Raw genomic sequence first — 22,265 nt, forward strand, 5'->3', positions numbered from 1 at the left:
GCGAGCGAGAATCTGATTATCTTTCGATTTAAAGCTTTCGTGACTGCAGGGATTCATCTTCTTGGTTCTTTCGGTAAAGTCACGTAGAAGGGAAGTAATAAAATAATAAAAATAAAACATAATAAAATAAAATAATATAATTCTCACTATCTGATTATCGCTTACAGCTGGGATTGGCGTCTGTTACCCTCCCCTGCTGATGATGCCGGGGGGAACACAAAGTCGGGGGTAGGGGTCGGCACGGTTTGGCTCAAACCACCAAACCGCGGTTTGAACCGAACCAAATCGGTTTGGTTTGGCTCTGTTTGAACTGGTTCGGTTTGGTTTGGGGCTACGAAAACCGACTCGGTTTGGCTCGGACAGGGTGGAACCGGCTCAAACTAGTTTGGTTCAAGCCAACTTAAGAGGTTTGGTTTAGCTTAGTTTGGTTTGGTTTTGGTTTGGTTTGGTTCAGTCGTCGCAGGTTTGGTTTGGATTGCTCAATTTGAAACCAGTTTGAGTCGGTTCAAACCGTGCCGACCCCTAGTCGGGGGTGAGAGATGCAGGACTGTGGCTCGTGCAAGCCGCCACGGCTGAGTTTGGTACCCAGTACAGGTCGCACCAGAAATCCAACCGTCCTAGCCGGTGAACACAATATTTACATTTCCCCTCCACATTTTGAAACTCGCATTGAGGCTATTGAACATTATTTTGGCTGCTATAAATGTAAACAATGATGGGCTACTTTGTTGAGCTATCATTTGTGGTGGCCAGGTCGCTTTTGAAAAATAAGTTAATGCCTCAGTGGGCTTTGTTTGGAAGGATGTGGGTGGTTTCGTTTTTATTTGTACGTGTTTGTGTGATTTGTTTATCTCTCTGCTACTTTGCATTGCTATTATGTTTTGTACTGTGTTTGTTATTGTAACTTGTTTACCTGCCCCTATAGGACATCTGTGAAAAAAGAGCTTTACAGCCCATGGGATTTCTGTAGAATAAAGAAATATTCTGATTCTGGTGAGCCGTGTGGCGTTTCAAGGCCAAGTGGTGGGTGTGTTCGCTGGTTGCTGGGGAGATGGAAACGGCATCAGTGGTCCGTGAACATAAATGGCAGAGTAGGTGTGTAGGTGGAGGAGTGTAGGTGGGAGAGTGAGTGTGGTCTGTGCATAGCTGCGTGGAGGGGTGGGTGTGTCGGTGGTTGAGTGTGTAGTGTTTGGGTGAATCTGTTCATGGGCGAATAGCAGGTGACCTGCTTGGGTGGTTGATTATGTTGGTGGGTGTGTGTGTGTGTAGGTGGGTGTGTCGGTGGGGGTGTGTGTGTAGGTGGGTGTGTCGGTGGGGGTGTGTGTGTAGGTGGGTGGGCATATAGTTGGGTTGGTGTGCAGATTGGTCGGTGTAGGTGGATGGCTGTTGGTGCATCTGTGGGTGAGTATGTACATAGATGGTTGTGTAGGTGGGGAGGGGGTAGTGCAACGGTTAGCGGGTTCTGCTACGAACCTGACGGCCCGAGTTCGATTCCCACTCACGGCCAACACCGGTGACGATTATCTGAACCGGTCCTTAGCCACCCCTAGGTCGACTCAGCCTCAAATGTGTAAACATCGCCAATAGGAAGAGGAAGGAAACGAAGGCGGCCGGGCGTGGTGCTGGCCACCCACCTCCTCGTGTGCCGTGCAGGCCTTCATAGGGTGCTCGCTAACAGCACTTGCCCCTGCAGCCTGTCACAGGCTACGCGGGGGATCTTTGTTGGGTGAGTGCGCGTCGAGGTGGGTGCATGTGTTGAGGGTCGGGTATATGCGTGCGTGGTTGGGGCGTGCAGGTGGTGGGTACGCAAGCTCGATGTGGATGTGTGAGCGCGCGTGGGCGTGCGTGTGTGCAAGGTGGGGGGGGGGTGGCAGAGAGTGACGGGGAGAGCACGGGGCGTGGGGTTCCTCAAAGCCCCATCTGTCAGCTCTGCGCTCACCTCCCCCCCCACGCTCGCTGCCCTCCTCCTCCCCTACCACTCGCTCAGTTTCCGTGGAGAAGTCATCAGAGCCTCAATGTTTCAGAAATCATCTCCGTCTAGACGGAGTGTGCGCGCGTGGTCTCCCTCGGCGCGCGGTGGCTGTTGTGCGGGCACTTCTGACCCCCCCCCCATCATCGTAATAATGATTATTTATATTATTAAATATATACATGAGACTCGGCAAGACTGTGTCGGGTAAGATACGGAAATTATAACGACAGCTCAGGATCCAGACATGGGCATCATACTCGTCACCATCAGTATCTCTATCATCATCATCCTTGTCGTCATCGTAATCATCGTGAGTCGTAGCATTACACCGTGGTCACTATCGGGACGCCAGTTTCGTAACGCGGTGCCGCTCATCACTACACCACCGCTTCCCACGGTAGCGCTGTATCACCACACGGCATGACCTAGGCAGTGATGTTGCAGTGGTCTCTATTGCAGTGTCTCTATTGCAGTGGTCTCTATTGCAGTGTCTCTATTGCAGTGGTCTCTATTGCAGTGTCTCTATTGCAGTGTCTCTATTGCAGTGTCTCTATTGCAGTGTCTCTATTGCAGTGTCTCTATTGCAGTGGTCTCTACAGACTTCCTTGTCCATAACCGCACTGAATCCCCACGTCCGCGGGACACCACCCAGGGCCCATCAGCGCGTGCAGATACGACAGCGTGGCTCTCATTATCAACGGGGGAGAGCAGATAACGAGAGGGAGGGGAGAGGGATGGGAGAGTTAATGGAGAGTGAATGGAGAGTGGAGTGGAGTGGGGCGAGAGAGGAAACGGCGAGGGAGGGGAGAGAGGGAGGGGAGAGAGGGAGGGAGCCGTGCCGGCCTTCAAGGAGCAGTGGGCGATGGAGGAGGCCGTGTGCTCGGTGGCAGATGACGGGGAGCTCTGCATGCAGATATGAGCTACCCGTCGGAGGCCGTCGTACTGCGAGAAGGGCTGCGTGCAGAACGAGAGCGGGAGAATGAGCGAGAGAGTGAGCGAGAGAGTGACCGAGAGAGAGAGTGAGCGAGAGAGTGAGAGGTGGGGGTTTTACATAAAGCAAAGTTTTAAAAAAATTACGAAATGATGAACGAAGCAAAGTGCCGACTACACCGAGCATCTTCTTGTTTCCACTGATCGTAAAAAAGAGAGAGAGGGAGGGGAGAGAGGGAGGGGAGAGAGGGAGGAGGGGAGAGAGGGAGGAGGGGAGAGCAGCGCGTGAGGGATCAGAGAGTTTATGGAGATGGAAGGGAGGAGAAAGGAAGAGTGAGGTGAGAGGGAAGGCAGCACGAGCGATCGAGGACAGGGGAGAGTGTGGGGCAGGAGGAGTGCATGCGAGAGACGGAGAGAGCGAGGATGGAGTGGGACGATGGGGAATTGTAGCCGAGAGGTGGCGAGTGGAGAGTGAGAGAGAGAGAGTGAGCGAGAGGTGGGGGTTTACATAAAGCAAAGTTATAAAAAAAAATACGAAATGATGAACGAAGCAAAGTGCCGACTACACCGAGCATCTTCTTGCTACCACTGATCGTAAAAAAAAGAGAAACAGAGAGGTGGGGGGGGGGGGACCAGATTGGAGACGCAAGCAGCGGCCGCTCCCGGCCGTGGGCACGAGGAGTGGGCACGCAGGGTGAGCACCCTGGGTGGGCACCCGTAGTGGACACGAGAAGTGAGCGCTTCCTGGTGGCAGATGGTCATCTCGGTCGTAACGGAAATGGTAATCGGCAGCGAATGAAAGCGAAAGGGAGAGCCTTGTAATGTAACCCGTTGGGTGAGCACCCCCCCTCACCTCACCCAACAGCAATCGTAGGCAGCACGGCCCCCCCCCCATCTCGTCCTCCAGCCCCCACCCCGCATCGCCCCCCCCCCCACGCCGCCTCTCCACTGCATGCCAATCACGGGCAGCCAAGCCCAAGAAGCCAGTGGGGTGGCGAGCCTCTTTTGAAAGGGCACCACAAAAAAAGAAGAAGAAAACGAGGTGGACACAATGGCCGTGCCTCCGCTGCACTTTTACAAGGTGCACCCAAAACTGACAACGGTTTTTAAAAAAAAAAAAAGGGGGGGGGGTGGCCGGTGTCGGAGGTTACAGATGCAGCCCTGCGCGACGTCTCGCTCATCTTCGTCCCGCGAAACCGCGCTCCCTCTGCTGCGCCTTAACGATCCGAGGCGTGCCCAAGCAGCCAGCCCCCCCCAGCCCCCCCCCCCCCCCACAGCGCCCCCCCCCCCCACAGCGCCCCCCATCACCGCCCGATGCTCCGCGACGCGCCGAGTGATGCGCGACCGCCGATCCGGCGTGCCAAGGGCATGGGGCACTCGCTGCTGGCGCGTCCGTCTCTTCCACCCACCACCCCACCCCCCCCAGCCCCCACCTGACGCCCACCCCCGACCTCTCGTTGCAATCAGGGCCACTTCTGCCGCGACCAGCAGCAGCGCGCACGAACCTGCGAAACGCACTCACGATTTGTCACCAATTGTCCCGTTTCAGCTTGGCAGGATCGCCGCGTTTCATCCAGAAATTGCCCCTCTTTCTCCCCCCCCCCCTCTCCGTTCGCTCCTCCAGCTGCTACTCCTTGCCCCCCCTCCCCCCCCCGCTGTGATTTTCGCTCGAGGGAGGGAGGGAGTAGGAGGAACCGAAACCTTCACAAGGTACACGGTAATGGGCTTTCCGAATTATAGATGGGCGCCTCGGAAAAGCAATTTTCAATTTGTCCCGTATTGTGCCGTACTCTCTTATTAAAATTTACGCTCGTCTCTCGATGCGACCACCCACTGACCTCGCCCAACCCTGCCTGCGCCACCCCCCCCACCCACCCCCCACCCACCCCCACCCACCCCCCACCCACCCCCCACCCACCCCCCACCCACCCCCACCTAGCCATCAGCCGCGGTAATAAAATAAAAGTAAAACATATCAATGCCCCATTCGCCCTTTTACTTCATCGTTTCCAAGCCACCCACACCCACCCCCGCCCTGTCTCTTCCTCCCGGCCTTTCATGTTCCACCTCGATTCCTTTCGGGTTTCACGCAGCAACGTTCAGGTTTCACGTGGCCTCGAGGGGGAGGAGGAGGAAGAGGCTTTTAAAAATTCGGGCCACTTTTAGGTCTCTCCATTAGCCGTAGAAGCGCGTGGGCTAAGAGGGGACGGTCAAAATAAAAACCCGAAAGGGATAATGAAAGGGGAAGCATATATAAATAAATAAAAGCGCGCCGAACCGCGAATGAATTATTCTTTGTGATTTACAGGTTTCAGGCTGCGCGGTCACCGCTGCTGGGCCTCTGCCCCCCCCCCCTCCCACAGCCCCCCCCCCTCCCGCAGCCCCCCCCCCTCCCGCAGCCCCCCACTTCTAAACAACGCCGCCGTCTTTTGCCGAGCGTCTTTGCAGCGAGAAATTCGCGGTTTTGCGTACGCACGGTTTCCGAACCCGCGTCGGATTTTAGGAGAAGCAATTTCTCCGCTTCGAACCTGCCTTTCGCGATCCGTTCTCGTCGCCCTTCCGCTCTCCGACGAGCGCGGTTGGCTACGCACGGTGGCGAAAGAAGTTCGACGGACAAAAAAAGACAAAGGTCGCCCGTGTAGCCTGCAACAGACTGTTGGGGCAAGTGCTGTTAGCGAGCACCTATGAAGGCCGGCGCAGCACACGAGGGGGCGGGTGACCAGCACCACGCCTGGCCGCCTTTGTCTCTCCACAGTAGCAATGTTTACACACCACCACCAGGTACTCATTTGAGGCCGAGTCGACCTAGGAGAGGCCCAGGTCAGGTTCATATTTTCGCCACTGGCTGTTGGCCGTGAGCGGGAATTGAACCCGGGTCGCAGGGTTCGTAGGGCAACGCGCTAACCACTGCTACCACCGCTCCCTACATAGAAACACGTGTATAGTGTGCCAATTCACAGATACGAGTAAAAAAATACTCTCTCTTTCATTCCGGCCTTCACAGCCTTAGGGGATAAGCACATACTGTGTCGGGACAGCCACCATGCTGCCAGACCCACAGCTTGCAGAGGGCAAAGATCACGACAACGACGACGGCACGGCGAGTTGCACTCCAGATCGCAGCAGCCCCGACTGTGAGTCGGAACTCGCCTTTTATCCTCCCCAGCGTGGCCAGGCCTCGCACCCCTCTAGATTCCGTCAGAGGGCTCCGTGCCTTGCCCACAGGTCCAACTGGCAGAACGGGCTGCTACCCCGAATTCTATTGTCTACCAATCTCCCAGCGGCACGCGCTCCAGTGACTCATTCCCTATCACGCCGCATGCATTCGCGCTCCTGGTTTAAGGAATGACGGTGGCGTGAACCATGCCTCCGCCAAGTAACCATGGGCCGGGAGCAACCAAAAGTCGTCGCGGCCTATCGCCGAAAACGCGGCCTCCCAGCTGTCACCTGATGCGGACGCCGAACGCAGGCGCGGTTCATCCCGAATTCGGCCAAAAAAAAAAAAACTCGCATCTCTACGACTCATCGAAAAATGGAATCTAAAAGCTGAGCCATTTTCACTGGACCGTGGCAAATCCCTCAGGGCGAAGCGGAACCCAGAGCCCCCCCCCACCCACCCGTTTTTTTTTTTATCGAAGTCAGATCTAAAAGTGAGTCTGATTGTATTAAAGCCATCTCCGAACACAAACTGAATTCCGAACCCTGACCCGTTGAGCCAACAGCCTAACCCTTGCCAAAGCCACCGACAGAAGTCTGGCCAATTGCACCGATAACTTACCCTCATCAGAGCGCATAAAACCCGACCCTAAACGCACCACTCGTTTCACCAGCAGACACAAAAAACCCAAATCTATTTCACCAAAAAAAATATGCCGAACCCATCGGAATGCAAACCCGTAGCCCCTGACCCACGGATGCGAATGCGCGCTCGTCAGCACGTTCACCGGTGGAGATGGAGCAACGGAATCAGTTCGTATTCAGAGATAGGTGGAAGCGCTTTTGGGGGTGAAAGCATAAACAGTTGGACCCTGGACCCTGACCCCCCGGGGTCACGCGAGAAGTGGCACCGGGCAAAATTGCAAATCAAGCGAAAGGCTATTTTAGTGAGCCCACGCAGCTCGCGTGGTGTTGTGAAACAACAACAACAAAAAACAACAAAATAAACTATTCGGGAGTGAATTTTCATTTAAAGCTTTGGTGACTGCAGGGATTCATATTCTTGGTTCTTTCGGTAAAGTCACGTAGAAGGGAAATAATAAAATAATACAAATATTAAACAATAAAATTCTCACGACGTTTCGACTGCAACACAAGCAATCATCATCACGTGTGAAATCCACAGCAAGAAAATTTGAAGAAAAAAAGTCAATTTAAATAAAAGTTGGAATTTCTATTTTTAAAATGCCATGTTATCCCGTGCCACATGGACATTATCTCATCTCCCATCCTCAAGTCTCGCCCAAATATCTCAGCTCACCGCGTCCGTCTCATCTCTCTACCTCTCTGCTCTCATCTCTCTCGCTCCTTCGTCAACAATTCATTTCTCTCGTATCCACTACATCCACTATCACTCGTCTCCATCTCTTCTGTCATCTTCACCACCTGGAACCTCACAAATCGAACGAATGGTTGCGGCGGATGGGAGTTGACTCCGATCCACCCCCCCTAAAAAAATGTTCTGCTGTCACAGCCCTCCACTTCATGCCACCCCCCACCCCAATTGGGGGGGGAGGGCACGGTGCCACCCTGGCTCACGTACTGTACTGGCAGCCGTAGACGGCGACCCTGAGTCCAGGCCGGCCCCCCGCGTGCCCGGCCTGGCCCCCCGCCGCGTCTCCCGGGGCCCCCCCTCCGGGGAGCTCAAAGCGCAGGAAGCGCGTGACCAGCGGGCGCGGCAGCTCGTGGCGGACCACGGAGTCGGCGTTCTCGTTGCCGGAGAAGCCCTGCGCACACACAAGCACACGCGCACGCACGCGCACACACAAGCACACGCGCACGCACGCGCGCACACACACACGCGCGCACGCACGCGCGCACACACGCGCGCACGCACACACGCGCACACAAACACGCACGCACACACACACGCGCACACACACACACGCACACACGCACACAAGCACACGCGCACGCACGCACGCATGCGCACACACACACGCACGCACACACACACACGCACACACATGCACGCGCACTCACACACACACGCGCGCGCGCACACACACGCACGCACACACACACACGGGGAGACACGGAGACGGTGAGGAGACTCGCACGGAGGCTTGCATGGACATAGAGACTCGCATGGAGACTGACATAGACATAGATACTCCAAATAGAGACATAGGGACTCACATAGAGACTCGCATGGACGTAGAGGAGACTCGCATGGAGACATAGAGACTCGCAAGGAGACACAGAGACTGCCTGCTTGCTGCAGAGGTTATACGGTTCAAACCCTGCGGACCGCCCTGGTTAACACCACTTCAACGGTGCGCGTTCAAGATTCCCGCGGCGACGCATCACGAGAGGGGCCGCCGTGCCCTGGGCGTCGTGGGCCCCCCGCGTCTTGGCACCAATCAAAAAAAATGTAAACTTTAAAAACGTGCAGCGCAAATGACCTCACTGTTGTGGCGCGCGCACAAAGCGGACAGTCGGGAGGTGTGGATTGGCGCGGGTGGGGGGGCTCACACGAGGGATCGGTCAGGGTCACAGAGGTGAAGGCGACTAGTGGGACAAATTCAATGGTCAAAGACGGGGGGGGGGGGCGGAGACGAGGGTTGACTGACGAAGAGTTGGGGGGGAGGAGGGTGGAAGAAGGCGGGGGCGGGGGGAGGGATTGGCTGAGAGGGGGTGAGCGAACTTTCGAGAAAGGCTGGATTCTCGAGGGGTATCGACAGGGGATAAGCACGAGGGGAAGGGGCGGTTGGAGAGAAGGCGAAGTTCTGGCTTCAAGAAGAGCGCTCGCGTTCAACAGTTAAAGGGCTCTTGGTAAGGCGAAGAAGAAGAAGGCGTAGAATGTGTGTCGGGCGTCGTTACATCACGGGGGATTAACAGCGCGAACGACGACGTTGGAATATTTAGTACAGAGCAATCCCCTCTCTCCGGCAAGAGCTTGGGCAGGCCCCTCCTGAGCAAGAGTCACGAGACTCGGTAAGGCTTCGCTGCATAAGCAAGCACAGTAACAACAACAACAGCATACGACGGACATGAAAGCTGATACAAAGATCCCCCGCATCGCCCGGACAGATTGTTGGTTGACAAGCGCTGAGCGTCGCAGAAGGCCGGCACGGCACACGAGGGGGTGGGTGGCCAGCACCACGTGGTGTTTATCTGAACCGGTTCTCCTCCCCGTCCACCCCCCAGGTTCTTCACAGGCTGCACCTGGTACTTATACTGGTAGGAACCTCCTGGTTACACCAGCCCACAGGGGATTATTGTGTCCGTCTGTCCGTCTCGCATCCAAAAATGGGAGGGGTGGGGCTGGGTAGAGAGGGGAGGGTGGGGAGGGGCTGGGTGGGGGTGGGAGGGGTGGGGCTGGTTGGGGAGGGGCTGGTCATCCCGTGGTGCCCTTATAAAACTCAACGTTTAACCTACTCACGCCGGCTTGTGCCCGCCCTCACAGTCGGGCATATTTGCGGAATACACCACGCCGCCGTTGACCCTGGCCATTGACCGAGCAACCCAACGTTCCTACCAGCTCCCTCCGCAGGACAATGTGTTTTAAGGATGCCGTTCGGCCCGGAACAGGATCAGATAAACACCGCGGGTATCGCCAGCGGGGCCCAGAAATCAAATGCAAGTGGCTCAATGCGTCCGTGGAGCGTGCTAACCGCTGCGCCACCACTCCGTCACACTCCCGCATGCTCGCTAAAACTCACACACACAATGGTGTGAGAAGTAATTACGTTCTATTTGTGTGTGCGCGCGCGCGTCATGAGCAATTAGTTGACGCGACCTCAGGAGCCACTCGTGGCTCCGAATGTGAAAATTATTTTTCTCGTGATTCTAGAATGAAAGCTCGACTCGTGGCGACTAGCGGAGGCTCTTGGAGACTCGTGGCGTTTTGTGGCAACTCGTGGCTACTCGTGGCGACCCGTAGCGATTTCTGACGACTCGTGACAAGTTCGGCAGCCACTCTGGGCAGCCCCAAAACCCAGACGCGAAGCAACGGCGCCGGCAAAACCGAGAGAGAGAGAGGCAGTCAACCGGTACAATCAGGCCCCTTGACCGCGGCTCGCAACGGCTCACCACCACAACCACCACCACCATAACCACCAACTACCTCCTAGTGGGAAGGGGGAGGGAGGGGTGGGGAAGTAATCAAATAAATAAATCGACCACCCCCTTGCGCGTTCCCATTGTCCTAACGTGACGCACGCAGATGATCGCGACTCATCCCCCGTGGCTCGCATCGCGGAGAGGTGACGACCCAATCATTTTCTTAAATTAATCAGCCTCGCTCTCCCCCACACCCACCCACCATCAAACACCCCCCTCCTCCCCCCCGCCCCCCTCCCCCCATTGTATGAGTTTGTTTCTTAAATATATTACAACGACACACGCACACAAAGCACCACCACCACGGTGCCTCGCGGCTGTGAGTAGAGCAATTTAATGAGATGCCACCGTGTCGATGTTTTGGTGTTTTTGTTTTGACGTTGAATTAAGAAGAAGGGGGCGAGGGGCGAGGGCGGGAGGCGGGGGGCGGGAGAAGTCACGGCGCGTTCCACTCGCCCCGCGCAAATCGCTCAGCGTCACGCTCGCCGCCGATGATGGCTTCGTATGCGAGTCGAACTTCTTTCGCACCGTACCGAGCCAGCCGTGCTGATCGGAGGTGCGCGAAGGTGGTGGTGGGGTGGTGGTGGGGTAGTGGTGGGGGTGGGGGTAGTGGTGGGGGTGGGGTGGGGGTGGTAGTGGGGTGGAGGTGGTGGTGGTGGTGGTGGTGGGGTGGGGGTGGTAGTGGTGGGGTGGTAGTGGTGATAGTGGTGGTGGTGGAGTGGGGGTGGTGGTGGTGGGGTGGGGGTGGTGGTGGTGGTGGTGTGGGGGTAGTGGTGGTGGTGGGGTGGGGTGGGGTGGGGGTGGTGGTGGTGGTGGGGTTGGGGTGGTGGTGTGGGGGTGGTGGTGGTGGTGGGGGTGGGGGTGGTGGTGGTGGTGGGCTTTGCTCAACGAGGAGTCGTTGGCTTTGGTTTGCCTTGTGGAGCCGGACTCGGCCCTACCATAGGAATGTGGAATTTCTGACACCGGCAAGGAACTGCCGACGGCGATGAACATTGGCCACACGCACACACACAGCGAGAGAGACAGATGGAACAACACCCGATATATTTGTTTAAAGGGAGCCAACGAAAGTGCACTCTGGCTTTGTCTGGGAGATATTGCGCCCGTCAATCCGTCTCTGTGTCCGCGTGTCAATCAGCGTGTCCATCTGTAGGCACATCTCTCATCCGTGTGACTGTCCACGTCAGTCTATCTCTGAGTGCGTTGTGCCTGTCCATCCACCTGGCAGTCCACACATTACCACTCCATCCCTCCGTCTGTCTCGGTCTGTCTCCGTCTGTCTCTGTCTGTGTGTCCATCCATCCAATGATACTTCTCATGGATTTTGATTTTATTATAACGGCGCCGGCATTGAACTCACTGCATCAGTACTAACCTCACCACGCAAGCTCACCAATATCTGTCCTAAGCTCACTTAAACCGATACTAACCTCACCACACCACGCAGCTCACTAACACCAATACTAAACTCATCACACCACACCGGTACTAAACTCACTTAAACCGATACTAAACTCACCACACAGCTCACCAACACCGGTACGAAACTCACTTAAACTGATACTAACCTCACCGCACAGCTCATCTGCACCAATACCAACCAAACCAATCATCGCGCATTAATATTTTTTTCAAAGTGCATTTTTTTTGTGTTTTAGGATTCCGAAAAGCTTTTACACGCGACAACCCCCCCCCCTCCCCCATTCGGCTCCCTATGGCGTCAGAGTGAACCCCGCACTGGGCGTGCGCCTTGCAGGACGATGGGGCGCGTGGGTTGTCAAAGCGGAGCGAGCGAGCGAACGATCCACCCACAACCCCTTCCACCCCCGTGAAATCCGAGGCATCCCTCGCTCCGCCGGGCTGCCCGGCTCGCCCTCACTCTGCACCGTCGCCAATGGGGGGAAGGGCGGATTGAGATAACGCTCCCGCCGTGTTATTAATTCATTGGGGCTGCATATTTTTTTATTTCCTCTTTGGTTCTTTCGGTATCAAATATACAAGCAGCCCTTTTGCCCACTTCAGCAATTGTTTCTTGCTGTGGTTGTCCCACCTGATGACGGACGCTTGTGTTGCGCCCGAAACGTCGTGATTTAATTTATTTTATTTTATACCTACGTGACTTTACCGAAAGAACCAACGTGTATGGATCCATGCAGTCACGAAAACTTGAAATCTAGATTTTTTGTAATTTGTTTCATCAAAAGCGCTGCCAGGTAATGGATAGAAAGCTACGCGCGGTGGCACGAATCTCATCTCCCGCTCGGATGGATGTGAAAACAATCAGCATTTAGTGCCCGTTTAGCGATCTCCTCCTCCTCCTCTGTACGGCTGATGATGTTGATGTATAGAGCAACAGCTTTCATTTTACGTGAACGTTGCCGTGGCAGATGACTGCGTCAGGAGTAGCAAGCGGAGTGGTGAATCGTCGCCGCTGTGATGATGATGATAATAATGATGATGATGATAATAATAATGATAATAATGATGATGATGATGATGCCTCCATCCTTCGTGTTTGTAAATCGGGCACCGAGTCGTTCCACGTTCCGTAGTCTCTGTTCTGGGTGGAGATCACAGAAGGGAGTGTTTATCTCTCCATGTTGTGCATCATCATCATCAGGGCGTGGTGCTGGCCGCCCACCCCCTCGTGTGCCGTGCCGGCCTTCAACAGCGGCTCGCTAACAGCACTTGCCACAACAGTCTTTTGAAGGCTATACGGGGGGTCTTTGTCTTTGTCCTGCATCCTCATCATCATCATCGTCGTTATGAGGTATATGCGCAGCTGCTGTGGCTCCCATTGGCTTGGTCTGAATCGTCGACGCACTGCGATCTCTGGGGGTTTCGTCACAGTCCATCACGCTTCGGCCTCTGGTGGGCAGACGGTGATGATGATGATGGTGATTGTGGCAGTGATGATGATGATGATGGTGGTGAAAATGATGGTGGTGGTGGTAGTGGTGATGGCAATGGTGGTGATGATAATAATGATTATGGCAGTGATGAAGATGATGATGGTGAAAATGATGGTGGTGGTAGTGGTAGTGGTGATGGCAATGGTGGTGATGATGATAATGATTATGGCAGTGATGATGATGATGGTGAAAATGATGGTGGTGGTAGTAGTGATGGCAATGGTGGTGATGATGATGGCAGTGATGACGATTGAGCCCACAGGCATGTCCCTGGGTAAACAGCGGAATGATAACAACAACAACAATCTAGACCCAGGTGACAGGAGGAGCCCAGGTGAGACCCACCACTCATTCTACCAGGGGACACCTGGCCCACGCACAACGCAATGCAGAAAACACGTGACAGCACATCGATAGCAATCATGTACAGAAGCTTAAACACTGCGAGGCCCTTGATCAATACAGCGATAACAATTACACATTAACATTTAAACAGAAACTTTACATTTCATCACGAGCCATTCTAAATTAGGCTGAATAAGGCATCTCTCAAAAGCACTTACATTCGTATTGACACGCCGGGTCAATGGCACTCCGCCCCCCCCCCCCCCCGCGCTTACTAGCGGTCACGTCCGACGTTTCGCCCCATCTACCGGCGGCAGAACTGAGGGTCTGTAACCCGGCGCTGCGGAGACAGCGATCAGGGTTGTTGGATCACCGCACACTCATTGTTGTAAAAAATTGAAAATAAACTCCCGTCCAGTGGACGTCTGGGAGATGGAATTTAAGACCGGAACGGAGGGACTTCTTCTTGATAATTCTGGCTAATCATCCTGACGAAGCTGGTTGTAACCACCAGCGGAAACGTCGTCCTCCAATTGTCAACGTTCTAGTGGGTTTACTCTCCAACACAGCGGTGTGCTGAACAAATAACTCATTGGCGCGTTTTGTTTCCGTGACAAACCTTGCTGATCAGCTGCGTCGGGTTTAACGATGCAATTATATTTACGCGATCGAACCCTAAATCGCGTTAAAAAAAAAACTTTATTACAAATAATATTGGTCGCGAAAGCCGATGCGTTAAAGTGCCGTACCCTGGTTCTCCAGGAGAAGGCAGTGCAGCAAGTGTGGACTAATCGCCATCTGTTTTTATTTGTACGGGGATAGAGTGTTGCCCCCTCGCATAACACGTGGGTTTCCTCCCCCGCGTGGGGCTCTCCTGGACAAACAAGTAATTTATTATTTTTCGATTTAAAGCTTTCGTGACTGCAGGGATTCATATGCTTGGTTATTGCGGTGAAATCACGTAGAAGGGAAATAATGAAATAGTAAAAATAAAACAATAATATTCTCCGAATTTTACCGAAAGAACCAAGAATATAATGTATTATTATCAACAATAACGAATCCACGTGAACTACACCGTTTGCAAATAAAATTCGCTGAACACGTCTCCCGTATAAATACATATTGAAACGTTCCAATCGCAAAGACACATTTTAATTTAATCGTCGCTGCGAACGCGCGGCAAGCCCAACGGAGCGCCCAAGAACTCCTCCACAACGCTGTTCCCATCTCCCCTACAAGTGACATGTTATGTTTCTCTCTCTCTCGCTCTCTCTCTCTCTCTTCAAACTCTTTGCTCCATGTATCGCCCATCTCCGTCCCCGCCGACCAACTGCGTGCGTTCTCGAGCAATATGTTTTCTTTTCTTTCAGAAGCCCGACAGATGGGTGCAAAAACAGCAAACGCAGCTAACAAGCGTAACCTCTGATCTGATTACGACCGTCTTTTGATTCGCGGTGTAACAAACAAAATAATTATTTTTGTTCCTGGGTGGTAAGTGTTATTTTTCAATTGCTTATGCCTCAAAAGTACAGAAATTGGCTATTATCCCCCACAAACTTTGCTTTTCTGACCAGGACACAAAAGCTAAGTTGATAATCCACTCATTTAATAACACTGTGTAACAAAAAATAATCTGTTGCTGGGTAGTAAGTGTTATTTCCTAATTGCTTATGCCTCAAAAGTACAGAAAATGGCTATTATTACCCACAAACTTTGCTTTTGTGACCACGACAGCGATATTTTGAAAATTAACTATTTTCAATGAGAAAACGTGTGCATACGTGTCATTCCTTCACGTAAAGTCGTGGTCACAAAAGCAAAGTTTGTGGGGGAATAATAGCCATTTTCTATACTTTTGAGCCATAAGCAATTAAAAAAATGACACTTAATACCCAGGGAAAAAAATCGTGTTACATAGTGACACCCACAAAGCACCAGCCCCCTCCTCCCCACTACTCCCCCCTCCCTCCCCCACGACTCTTCTCTGCTCACCTCCCACGGGCGTTAGATGATTTCTGAGTGGCCTTAACGAGGAGTTGAACTGTGACGCCTGTACCACACTGGCTCGAGACATTGAGCGCATCTTGCATTGTTGATAACGACGACGACACTGTAATATCATCGCTACATCCCGTATCAGTGCCCTGTATCAGCCAACCCCGTATCAGCGCCCTGCCTTATTACAGATCAATTCACACCTCATTGGCTCACCCCGTGCCCCTTATACATCTCATCGTTCATCCCACAAAGTCCCATCGCAAGGGAGAGACACAAACAAATAGAGAAAAATTATGTTCTTCTTGGTTCTTTTGGTAAAGTCACGTAGAAGGGAAATAATAAAATAATAAAAATAAAACAGAATAAAATCATTCTCACGACTATTCGGCCACAACGCAAGCAGCCGTCTTCAGGTGGAGAACAGGTCTGTCGAGAAGGCAGAGTCTGACAGACCTGTTCTCCACCTGAAGACGGCTGCTTGCGTTGTGGCCGAAACGTCGTGAGAATGATTTTATTATGTTTTATTTTTATTATTTTATTATTTTCCTTCTACGTGACTTTACCGAAAGAACCAAGAAGATGAATCCCTGCAGTCACGAAAGCTTTAAATCGAAATAAAAATTATGTTACTAAACAAAAACTTAGCTGTATTAGTTTTGATAATTGGTGTCAATGATGCTACTTATCATGCTACTGCTGTCTGCAATCGTGCATGCTGCTGCAGCTTGCTTGATATGTGGATGTACACACTCACATACCTGTCAACCCCTTATTAGTGCCTACCTTGTTACAGACCAATTCAGACATTATTGGTCACCCGGTGATCCTTATAAATCTCAACGTTCATCCCACAAAATCCCATCGCAAGGGAGAAACGCAAACAAATAGACAAAAACTGTTTTTGCCCGAATTGAAACCGCTGTACGCCGTATGGACCTCAAAACTCAATTTCCCTGTACAAGAATACGGGGTAAACCGTCTGGGTTGACAGCCGTGTCATCATCCCGCCATGGTAAAGCCACTGCTAGATGAAGGATCCTTCTCCCCTCCCCCACCCAAGCCGTCCCGGTCTTGCGGATTCGTTTGACTATACTTCACCACGCCGGTCACTGTGTGTTGGTGAAGGTGCGGCGGGGGGTTGAGGGAGGTGGGTGTAAACAGCCGCACGTCAATAATATAATCAATAATCGCATTCACGATCGGAGCTTTAATTTCACTGCGGTCTCTCCGGCGGACGGGCGGCCCGGGAAACATTATTACCGCACCCGGCACACCACGTCGAGCACACGTCTCGCGGTGCCTCGCCTATTTCTAACCACGTGGCGCGTACTCCAATCTACCGGCAACCTTGAACATATCGAGCGATACCATCAAAGTGGCATGGCAGGTGGCAAGCACTCTAGATGCTATTAGGCAAAACACGGCTGCGCTGGATGGGACGCGTGCGCAGGATGGAGGGGAGGGAGGGCCCGGTTACTGAGGCCGGCTTTGGAGCCTGGTGACCACGGGGCAAGACAAGGCCTAAGACCAGATGGTGGTGGGATACTGTGAGGGCAGGATCTATGGTTCTCTGCGTGAGTCTGTGGGTCTCTGTGTGAGTCTATGGGTCTCTATTTGAGTCTGAGGATAAATGGTGTACTCTGTGAGGGCAGATATATGGGTCTCTGTGTAAGTCTATGAGTATGTGTGTAATTCTATTAGTCTATGTGTGAGTCGATGGGTCTCTGTGAGTCTGTGGGTCTCGATTCGAGTCTAAGGCCAGATGATGGTGGACACTGTGAGCGCAGGTCTATGGGTCTCTGTGTGAGTCTATGAGTCTCTGTGTGAGTCTATGGGTCTCTGTGTGAGTCTATGAGTCTCTGTGTGAGTCTATGAGTCTCTGTGTGAGTCTATGGGTCTCTAAGTGAGTCTATGGGTCTCTATGTGAGTCTATGGGTCTCTGTGTGAGTCTAGGGGTCTCTAAGTGAGTCTATGGGTCTCTATGTGAGTCTATGGGTCTCTGTGTGAGTCTATGAGTCTCTGTGTGAGTCTATGGGTCTCTGTGTGAGTCTATGAGTCTCTGTGTGAGTCTATGGGTCTCTGTGTGAGTCTATGGGTCTCTGTGTGAGTCTAGGGGTCTCTAAGTGAGTCTATGGGTCTCTGTGTGAGTCTATGAGTCTCTGTGTGAGTCTATGAGTCTCTGTGTGAGTCTATGGGTCTCTGTGTGAGTCTATGAGTCTCTGTGTGAGTCTATGAGTCTCTGTGTGAGTCTATGGGTCTCTAAGTGAGTCTATGGGTCTCTATGTGAGTCTATGGGTCTCTGTGTGAGTCTAGGGGTCTCTAAGTGAGTCTATGGGTCTCTATGTGAGTCTATGGGTCTCTGTGTGAGTCTGTGGGTCTCTAAGTGAGTCTATGGGTCTCTATGTGAGTCTATGGGTCTCTGTGTGAGTCTGTGGGTCTCTATTTGAGTCTGAGGCTAAATGATGGTGGACACTGTGAGGGCAGGTCTATGGGTCTCTGTGTGAGTCTATGGGTCTCTGTGTGAGTCTATAGGTCTCTGTGTGAGCCTGTTGGTCTCTATTTGAATATAAAGCCAGATGATGGTGTACTCTGTGAGGGCAGGTCTATGGGTATCTGTGTGAGTCTATGAGTCTCTGTGTGAGTCTATGAGTCTAAGGCCAGACTGTGAGTGTGCAGATCTTGGAGGATGCCGCGTGTCTCCTGCGCCACAACTTCGAGCTCTGGAACCGGGTTGGACAGCGGTGGTAGCGAGGAGGCGCGGTAGTGGTGGTGGCAATGATGGTTGTGGTGGTGATGATAGTGGTTTTAGTGGTGGTGCTGGTGGTGATGATAGTGGTTTTGGTGGTGGTGATAGTGGTGATGATGATGATCATGGTGGTGATGATAGTGGTTTTGGTGGTGGTGATGGCATCGGCGGATGTGACCACGTTGACATCGTAATTGGCGACGTAGGAACTTGAAACCGCGATGACTACGATGATGGTGCGGGCGGTGATCGTCGTGATGACGAACGGGTACCGGGTGCGGTGTGCGAACACGGCGACAAAGGCGGCCCTAGTGCTGCTGGCCACCCACCCCGTAGTGTGCCCGTGTCGGCTTTCGTAGGCGCTACTCGCAAGCAGCACTTGCCCACAACTGTCTGCTAAAGGCTATGCGGGGGCCTCTTTGTTTTTGGTGGTGAGGGTGCGCGTGTGTGCGCGTGTGTGTGCGCGCGTGCGCGTGTGTGTGCGTGTGTGTGCGTGTGCGTGTGTGTGCGTGTGTGTGCGCGTGTGTGCGCGCGTATCTGGCAGGCGCACCCGACACAGTCGCCGTATTGTGCGGATTCTAGAATAGACGGCTGCCAGGGAGAAAGGAGAGAAGCTCTAATAAGTCGCAGCGCTATGCTCGTGGCTGATAAAGCAATTCAATTACTCAGTTTTAGTCGTGGGCACGATGATGTGGGGTGGGGGCGAGGGGGTTGGGGGGCAGTTGTGGCGGCGGGGGATGGGGGGTAGAAGGATGGTGGTTCAGGTGGGGGGATTTCTCGCTGTCTGTCTGTGCCCACCGTGTTCTTATCAAGCGTCAGCCAGCAAATGACTCACGCTGGGCACCCACAGATGGATAAGGTTCGCGCGCGCGTGCGTGCACGTGTGTGTGTCTGTGTGTGTGACTGTGTGTGTGTGACTGTGTGTGTGTGTGGTTCTACGTGTGTGTGTGTGGTTCTACGTGTGTGTGTGTGACTGTGTGTGTGTAGTTCTACGTGTGTGTGTGGTTCTACGTGTGTGTGTGTGTGTGGTTCTACGTGTGTGTGTGTGTGACTGTGTGTGTTTGACTGTGTGGTTCTACGTGTGTGTGTGTTTGTGACTGTGTGTGTGACCGTGTATGTGGAGAGCGGTTGTGTAGCGGTTAGCGCTACGCTGCGCTACGAACCCGGCGACACGAGTTCGATTCCCGCTCACGGCCAACACCAGTGACGATTATCTGAATCGGTCCTGGGCCTCCCCTAGGTCGACTCAGTCTCAAATTAGCACCTGATACGGTGTGTAAACATCGCCACTAGGGAGACAAAGGCGGCCGGGCGTGGTGCCGGCCACCCACCCCCCGGTGTGCCGTTCCGGCCTTCATAGGTGCTACTCGCTAACAGCACTTGCCCCTACAGTCTGTTGAGGCTATACGGGAGATCTTTGTCTTGCAGTGGCGATTCAGTGGTTCCTGGTCCAGGCTAATAACGCGAGTGGCAGGTGATCGACACAACCTCGAGTGCGTGGGGTTTCCCCCCCTAGGTCAGCTCAGCCCTAAGTGTGGTAACTAGCGCGGCCCCAACCAGCTACCTGGTGTGGCGGCGTGCCGGCCCCGAAAGACCAGACGCGCCACTCGTGTCAGGTAATTATTTAAGGTTGAGCCGACCTAGTGGAGGGCCAGGCCCAGGACCTGCCCCGCTAACCCCAGCAGCCCGGAGGACGCCACGCGAGGAGGGTTCCCGTTGTCGTTGAGGATCAACGAAAAGGATCCGTGGCGAGTGAAGGGAGAGCACAACAGATGCAGACGGAACACGCGAGAGGCTTTTCGAACGATGGCTCGCGACATTTGTCATCAGATTGTTGTAGTTGTGTTTGTTTGTTGACGTCGTATAAACGACTTGTTTGTATAAAGGGCATTTCGGAGGAGTGTAATCCGACCGCTCCGGATCGATCGCGCGAGTCGCGGGTGAAGTGACGACACAACAACAACAACAAAAACAACAACAACAACAACAACAACAACAAAACCCCGGCAAGTAATTCAGCGGGCAGGGCGGTGCGGGCACGGTGGTTGACACTCGCTGACCCCCCCACCCACCCACCCATCCCGGACACGTGTGAAGAAAGAGCTTCATAGCTCATCGGATTCCTCCTCCGGTCTCAATAAAGATTCTGATTCTGTGGTGGCACTCGCACCGCACAGTGAGAAGGGTGCCTGTGTTCGACTCGTGACACGGGTGCCTCTCTCTGTGTAGTTTGTGTGTTCTCTCTCTCTCTGTCTCCACCTCCTGCTCTGCGTCGGTTTCCTCCGGGCTCTCCGATCACCTCCCCAGAGCTCAACAAAAACACACCCCACACACGGTGTAACGGATGGCCGCCCAAACATCAACAATGATAAAAAACCAAAAAACACATTACCTGTCAATCGCTCGATTCGAATCGCGTACGGCAGGAGCAGCCGCCACATCATCATCGACCCCCACTTGTGCAAACAACTTGGCAGAACTCTCCTTGCAACGAGCCTTGAGACTCCAGTGAGGCTTAAACAAGTGTAGCAGCAGTCGTCGTAATAATAACATAATAATATAATTATAATAATATAATAACAAGTTATTCACAAAAGGGAACGCAGAGTACACACATCCAAAGCCGCGAATTCCCGGCAGGATTCCCGTTGAAAGCCACAATCCCGATGGATTTCACCGCGAATCTCCGGGGAACTGGGCTAGAAAAACATATCCTCGGCGTCAATTTCAAAAAAAAGAAAGAAAGATCCCCGCGGAATATCTGGGCCGCTGCTACCGGAGCAATCAGACGCACAGGCAGCAAAGCGAAGCTTTCGCTCGCTCGCTCGCTCTCGCTCTCTCTCGCACGCACATTGATCAAGCAATCTCGCACAAATCCCTCCAGAAATTATCTACAAATAATTATTGGAACATTGGAGGGGGGGGGGTAACAGAGAACTAAAAAAGTAACACGAACGAATCCTCGCAGGAATAAAAACCACTTCGGAGCGGGACGCGCTGGCGTAGTGAACGCGACTGCGTTGTAGATTTGCCGCGGGACGAAGCTTTCGTGATGTCGCTTTGCGAATGGAGGAAATAAACAAATATGAACATTGAGATATTCCCCCCCCCCCCGCCCACCCCCCCCCCAACTTTTTTTTTAAAATAAAATAATAATCTTGGAACTTCAAACGAGAAGGGGTGAAAACTATTTTAATTCCGTGTCACATGTGACTACTCCGGGAGCCCCCCCTCCCCTCCCCCTAATGTTTTTAAAATTCCTAATTAAGGAGCTGACGGAAAGTAGCGGCGTTTTCAAACGACAACCTCAATCAGAGAGGATGTGGGAGGGGGTGCAGGACTCATATTCTTAGGTTTTTTTCGGTAAAGTCACGTAGGTAAAACATCAAAATTAATGAAAATAAAATAAAACAAAAATCACGACGTTTCGGAGGCAACACAAGTCTCCGTCATCAGGTGGGACCGTCACAGCCGAATTAGCTGCATCAAGTGAGGCAATGATTCAAGATGTAATCCCTTATAAGCAAGTAGAAGGGGGGAGGAGAGGGGGGGGGAGCTCATCAGAATGTGGTAGCCAATGAATGGAACGTATCGGGAGGGAGGGGGGCGGGGCTCAAAGACAGCACGGAGTGCTAAGCACAACGCATCGGGAGGGGGAGGGGGGGGAGCGGGGCCAAAAAAATGGACGACGACTTGGACGCGGTTGCTGCTGCACACGCCAACACAATGGACAGAGAGGGGGAGGGGAGGTCTGATACACATGATAGACAAAAGAACGAAAATGCCCATGTTTATACCAATGCTGGCTGAACAATGAAGAGAGTACTGTTAAAAATAACTGGGGATGTTAACACTCGGTAAAGTAAAGTAAAATAGTGCCTGTCAGATAAGATGGTCCAAAAAAGTGTAAATAAGTCTTTTTTGCGTGGTTGATAACATCTTTCTAATGATTACTAAGTTTGTACCCATCATCACGGTTGAAATTATGTCTGTGTTTGTATATTTGTATGGCTTCGTGTACAAACCTTTGATGGTAGCCGGGAGGTTTGCAGAGAACTTTGGTCTCGGAAAAGACAAT

The 22,265-nt window shown here is 52.8% G+C and overlaps 1 protein-coding gene across 1 annotated transcript in view; it reads right to left on the reverse strand.

Moving 5' to 3' along the window:
- LOC144724796 (contactin-associated protein-like 5) overlaps positions 1-22,265 on the reverse strand; it is a 110,727-nt gene that overhangs the window by 52,230 nt on the left and 36,232 nt on the right. The window contains exon 5 of the mRNA XM_078604183.1: positions 7,662-7,845. Coding sequence (XP_078460309.1) covers positions 7,662-7,845 — 184 coding nt within the window. The remainder of the gene's footprint in view (positions 1-7,661; positions 7,846-22,265) is intronic.

The sequence above is a fragment of the Lampetra planeri genome, chromosome 21 (assembly GCF_965212315.1).
Source record: "Lampetra planeri chromosome 21, kcLamPlan1.2.h2, whole genome shotgun sequence".
In the NCBI taxonomy this organism is placed as follows: domain Eukaryota; kingdom Metazoa; phylum Chordata; class Hyperoartia; order Petromyzontiformes; family Petromyzontidae; genus Lampetra; species Lampetra planeri.